The sequence below is a fragment of the Triticum dicoccoides genome, chromosome 6A (assembly GCF_002162155.2).
Source record: "Triticum dicoccoides isolate Atlit2015 ecotype Zavitan chromosome 6A, WEW_v2.0, whole genome shotgun sequence".
Taxonomy (NCBI): Eukaryota; Viridiplantae; Streptophyta; class Magnoliopsida; order Poales; family Poaceae; genus Triticum; species Triticum dicoccoides.
Genome location: NC_041390.1, coordinates 244,559,918 through 244,566,047, shown reverse-complemented (window position 1 = coordinate 244,566,047; position 6,130 = coordinate 244,559,918). Strand labels below are relative to the sequence as shown.

The 6,130-nt window shown below is 42.5% G+C and overlaps 1 protein-coding gene across 2 annotated transcripts; it reads left to right on the top strand.

Moving 5' to 3' along the window:
• The first annotated feature begins 855 nt into the window (after positions 1-855).
• On the top strand, positions 856-5,576 carry LOC119316722. Of its 2 annotated transcripts, XR_005153238.1 has the most exons (5): positions 856-1,603; positions 1,979-2,104; positions 3,231-3,408; positions 4,254-4,411; positions 5,241-5,576. XR_005153238.1 is itself a non-coding variant. In XM_037591102.1 (4 exons), the coding sequence occupies exons 1-4, from the start codon at positions 1,587-1,589 to the stop codon at positions 5,262-5,264; spliced, it is 345 nt and encodes a 114-aa protein (XP_037446999.1). In that variant the 5' UTR covers positions 859-1,586; the 3' UTR covers positions 5,265-5,576. The 2 variants fall into 2 exon arrangements, 1 of the variants encoding a protein (XP_037446999.1); XM_037591102.1 differs by lacking the exon at positions 4,254-4,411 and having other exon boundaries at positions 859-1,603.
• Positions 5,577-6,130: the final 554 nt, after the last annotated feature.

The window sequence follows — 6,130 nt, the reverse complement described above, 5'->3', positions numbered from 1 at the left end:
AGATGAGTCTCGATCATGTCTACATAGTTCTCGAACTCGTAGGGTCCGCACGCTTAACATTCGGTGACGATCGGTATTATGAGTTTATGTGTTTTGATGTACCGAAGGTAGTTCGGAGCCCCGGATGTGATCACGGACATGACAAGGAGTCTCGGAATGGTCGAGGCATGAAGATTGATATATTGAAAGGTTATGTTTGGACACCGGAAAGGTTTCGGATGAGCTCGGGCATATACCGGAGTACCTGGGGGTTACCGGAACCCCCAGGGGGCTATATGGGCCTACATAGGCTTTAGTGGGAGAGAGAGGAGGCGGACAAGAGGTGGGGGCGCGCCCCCCAAGTCCAATCCAAATTGGGAGGGGGCCGGGCCCCCTTTCCTCACTACACCACATCACTTAATTGGGGCAATCAACTGCCGGGAGAAATACCAGGTGAGCGACAAACTATCTGCCAGGAATCTCATTACTGTCGGCAGTAATACTTAAGGGCGGGTGAACTGCCGGCAGAAGTTGAGCAACACAGGCATATAAACTGCCGGCAACGATGTCCACATTTTAGGTCACCTTATCTGCCGGGAGAACTGAACCCCGACTTGTTATTTGCGGGTACTGTGTATGCCGAGACATTTCAGCCAAAAGATAAAAGAACAGCTTTGCTAAAGTACATCTAGATGTGCCATAAGTATTACACATCTAAATCATATATCATTGATCTTACGTTGAGATTCGTGTGAGTATTTTTTTTCTTTTTTTCTTTGTGCTTAATTCACTCATTTAGATGTGCAATAATTAGAGCACATCTAGATGTGCTAGACACACCCAAGAAAGAAATAGCCGCCGCACCTCACCCTCACCTCTTCTATTCCCCCAAGTCGCACCCCCAAATCAGGCAGCCTTCCACCCCTGATCCCATCCGCTGCCGACCAACCTTCGCCGCTCCTGACCTCAGCGGCAGTCGATAACCCTCCACCGTCCCCGACCCTAGCCTCACCCTTCGCCGTCCCTGACCTCTACCGCACCCGGCTTCCTTCCCGACCACCTTGGCGGGCTAGGGTTTGACACCGCCGGCCCTCCTGGTCGTCCTCCGGTTGGTCGCTAGAGGAAACGGCTTCCACCCTCCTTCCAAAGCCTGTGAGCACGGATGTGGCTCCTCCCACCATTCCTTCCCCTCTCCTGCTTGGAGCCGCCTGTGACAACGGATCTGGCTCTCCTCCACCAGCGGCGGATGGGATGGCGCGGATCCACCTCTTCTCCACAAGCACCGGCTGAGACGACGTGGATTCGCATCTCCCCCTCCCTCCTTGCCATGGCCGCCTTTATCCGTTGCGCCCCCGCCTTGCAGCTCCGCTTCTGGACGGAGATTTGGAGGAGTACCCGCCGCTCACGGTGGCTTCAAGCCTTGTTCCCAACTGGCCCTAGAGGCACACTGTTATGGCTCATTTATATACGGGGGTAGGGGGGCTTCAAGCCTTGTTCCCAACCCGCCGCTCACGGTGGCTTCAAGCCTTCTTCACTAAGGGTGCAAGCTCGACTGATTCAACGGTCTACCTTGGTGTGATGGCTCCCCGTCAACAACCAGGTTGACGATGGCCTATGCTAGCTTGTAAGCCCTTATTCTTGTCCACCTAATTGATGGGGCTCTCTTCATTCAATGAATTATCTTGATCTCGTAACTATTTTCAATCTAATGATAAGATCCGATTTATGCAAATCTTCTATACATTGTTTAGGTAGCAGGTATCGTCTTATTGGTTTAGAATAGCGGTTCTATTCCTGGGGAAAAAAAGTATTGCTTGAATTTTATCTTGATCATCAGACCATATTCATGAATTACTAGATGTTTCATGTGAGTTGTCTGGGGTCCGAAGTCCCTTTGTTCACATAGTACATTTTTGTTTCTGTATGTGGATGTTTATTTATTCTATGAACATAAGTGTTGCAAACTTCTGTGAAGTCTGATAAAACTAGAACAATGCAGCAGTTTCTTACCCTGTTCCAGTCTGCTGGAAGTGTCTCTGCTGCCTCCCCAAGATGCTGGAAGGTCACCTCCATCGATGCTCTCTCCGCCGCTTCCGCAAGCCGCCAGACTGTACAGTTCTGCAAGGTACAAGTTGCTCCTCCCGTGCTCCCTCCGCTGCCTGTGTTTGCTATGATATATTGCTGCTAATGCTGCTCTTTCTCCTCTCCTATGATTTTATGTCCCTAATCTACATGCCATGTCAAGCTGCATCCTCTTCTTTCTTAGCTGCAAGTGCTCAATGCACCAGGATATACTCCCTTTGTTTCTAAATATAAGATGTTTTGGAAGTCTAAATTAGACTGCCAAAACGTCTTATAGTTAGGAACGGGTGTAGCATATAAAAATCTACCTCTTACTAAGCTCTTGTTCTATATTGGGAAGAGAAATATGCTTTGAATCATCTCCACGAGGATGTAGAATTACATTTATGGAAGGTTCATATTCAATTTACTAAAAACATGAAGCAATGATCTCCTTTTAAATATGTTTGACTAGTAAATGGTATTTCTGTGTAGCAGCTGTGTGCGCAAGAAAGATAATACAAGATATCACCCACTTTCATGACTTGGCTCAATAAAGTGACATTAGTGAAAAGTAAAAACTGACAACTATACTTACTGGTAGACTGGTACCTAGAGCAAGTATAGGGTCTTGTAGACTGGTGCAAGAAGAAATTAAAACCAGTCCAAACAGGTCCTTTATGGTTTTTTGTTGGATGTCTGCATTCTAGATAAACATGACCTTGAAGTTAATTGTCCTCCATCTTGCTGTGATGTTCAAATTTCTCTGTTTTATTTCGAATATTCTATTTTTCCTGTCGTAATGATAGTCATGTGGTAAGTGGCAGTACTATGCCAGAGTGATGTTGCTCTGCTTTGTACCAACTTAGAATTCATGTTTTAGACTAACCTCAAATTTCAGCTCGGCATTATAACTTAGGTCTTGAAAGGTTTGACACAATCTTGAAGGTGTTGGAGGTTGGGCAAGATCTGCAAGGCGACCATACTAGTTTTTTATGCTAATTTTGGTAGTAGCTTCTCTGTTTGTGTTCTGCAAAATCCGACGGAAAAAACAAGTGCTATGTTTTTATAATATAGATGATGATATTCAGCAACTAAAGTTTGTGCCTTTCTTTCCAGTTTTCAGTTACATGCTTATCTGCATGACACCTAACGTGTCAATCCTAATGTGCCACGAATTCTCGTTTCAGGAAAAAGAATGGAAAAGGAATAGAAGAAGACAATGCTGAAGCACAAGAGCAAGAGAGGCTAGCTATACTTAAAGCAAGGAATAGTGATGATTTTGAACGATTTGGGTCCTTTACATTCTCAAATCTAAAAGAAGATTTTGGAGGACGAGCCAGTCAGCGACAAAATAAAAGAAAGAAGGTGATCTCTTTGGTTACTGCATCTATTGTACAATTGCATTGCATCTATCATAAAACTTCATCTTGTTACATGCTTTGCACATCTCACTTTGTCATGCACATTAATTCATGCTTTGCAGAGTTCACTTTGTCATGCATATTAATTCATGCTTTTTGCAGTTCACTTTGTCATGCACATATTAGGTGCATGTTGATGTTAAGTTTGCACATCATCTTGTTGCTTATTTGTAGAGCAATGTAGAAAATCCTACTGTTAAAGTAACTCATCTTAGGTCCTAAATAAATAGTGATACTCCGTGAGCAGCATAGATGAGATCAGTGGCGAATCCAGGAAGACAATGAAGGGTGGGCTCAAACTTAACAACGAGAAACTAAGCATCATTTTAATTAAAGAGAAAAGGGCATTATCTCCTAATTTTTTTTATCCAAATAAGCTAATATTTGCCAGAATGCTACTGAAAATATATGTCTTATTACTGTCATCTTATGGTTTTCTGAAAATATCAAATTTTGAACGGAAATTTATATCTATCTAGCTAAATAGTCATTATCTCCAGTCCTTTCGCTCCAAACAAGCTGAAACTTTCTTAGATTACTACTAGAAACATGTAGTATTTGATAGATTTAAAAAATCAAAATTTTCACCAAAATATGAATTAGTTAGCAAAATATAGCCATTATTACTTAATCCTTTTTCTTCAAATAAGCTCAAAATTAGCCAGATTACTATTGGAAACATGTAGTATTTACTATAGTTGTTCTGAAGTTTTTAAAAAATAGAAAATTTGATTATATATTTCATATTTTCCTACTTAAACAGACAAATATTGATATTCTTTTTTACAGCAAACAAATATTGATATACTTGTCTTGAGCCGTGGAGCGTGAGGGTCCGTCATCTCGCTATGTCCATACTTGATATCCTGTGTGCTACTTGCGTGTGGGCTGTTGGAGTGTTGGTGCTGTTCGGCAGAGAATAAGATATTGGGTTGCTGAGCTGCGACGTGAGTACTAATTTTTTTAATATTTTTGGAGGGTAGTCTAGAGCGTGTTGAAGCCCCCCTACTAGACTCGCCACTGGATGAGATACTTCTATTCTTGTCAGCCTGCCTGAATGCACGAGAGCCTAGCTGTTGCTCAAAGACCGAATGCACAACCCACTGCAGCTCAGTCTATGAGAACAGCAGACCAGCAAGCCTGAGATGATGTGTTTCCAAAATAACTAAGTGTTGACTAATGCCTTAGTACTACCATGATTCAAATTTTGAGTTTTTTTCCTGTGTTTTTCTTTAAGCTGGCCCGCCCAACTATTTTGTTGTAGCTCGGCCACTGATCCAAATTAAATTCCATCCCATTCAAATCCTATAGCAATTTCTTTGTAGGATAGTTCTCTATCATTTAAATCCTATGTCACTCGTAAGAATAAATAAGCTTTATACTAGTATGTTGTAACTTGGCATCCAATCAATGTATATTACCCAAAGATAATAATATCTTTCTGTGAACACTAGACACAAATCTGAGCAGTATATACTCCATTTACAAATCAATTCCATATCCCTAATCATAGTTTTCACTAGTACGGAGTAATTTGTAACTTTGCATTCGAACCAAGCAGTATATACTCCTTTTGGGAAGTTTTTGTATGCGTAGTTCAAATAATTCCCTGCTTGATCTAATTATGTAATATTGCTTGCTGCGATGATGAAGTGCTGCACATTCAGAAGAGTTTTATTTATGCGGATCAGTTAAACTGCAGCATGTCAAAATCTTTAATGTGTTAATTGAAAATCTGAAGCAAGAGATCCATTTTGAGTTTTTGATTTGGTGCAGGTTTCTCAAAGATTGACAAGTTGATGGAGGTTTGGGAGATCTACAGGTTGACGAAGATTATGAACGCCTACAATTAAGTCAGTGTAGTGACAATGGAATATGCCTTGTTTGTTGAACCTGGAGACTTGCTCTGCTCATTTTGGTGGTTGTTAAGTCAATGTATGCTCATGTTGGTTGTGTGGTGCATCAAGAAATAAATGTGTTTCTCCTTTTTTGGCACAACTTCGGCTTGGTTGTGTGGCACATCTAAAAACAAATATAAGCACTTCTTTTGTGGCACAACGTCTTTGTATATGATTGCTATGATTATTGAGTGAAGTTCAATACTTATGACGAGGCCTTTATGTAACTTCAATTGAGATGTATATATAAATTGCATGATACGTCCTGATTGCTTGAACATAGCGAATGGATGCTAAACTGGGAGATATGTTTCCCTTTGCTAGTGAAACTAACGTGATGGCATATTAATTGCCAGGCAAACAAGCTTCTGCAGGCAGTTCCACTGCCGGTATTTGTAGTCTCCCGTGCCTTGACCAATCTGCGGAGAGAATATTAACTGCCGGCAAATACATGTGCCAGGGCAGAAAAACTGCCGGGAATAGTTTATCTGCCGGAACAAATAATCCCTGGCAGCCGTTCTCGTGGCAGTTCTGTCTGCCGGAAGAAGTGCTACCCCGGCAGTTTCTCTGCCCTTTAAAGGGCTTTCTCCCGACAGATTACATGTTGTTGCATTGGTGTTGTGGTGTAGTGCCTTCCTCTCCTCTTCCCCTTCCTTCCTCCTCCTGTTAGGACTAGGAAAGGGGAAAGCCTACTCCTAGTAGGAGTAGTTGTGACGCCCCCGATTCAATCGTGATCGGGCTTGAACGCCCGCCGCCCCGGCGCGACCC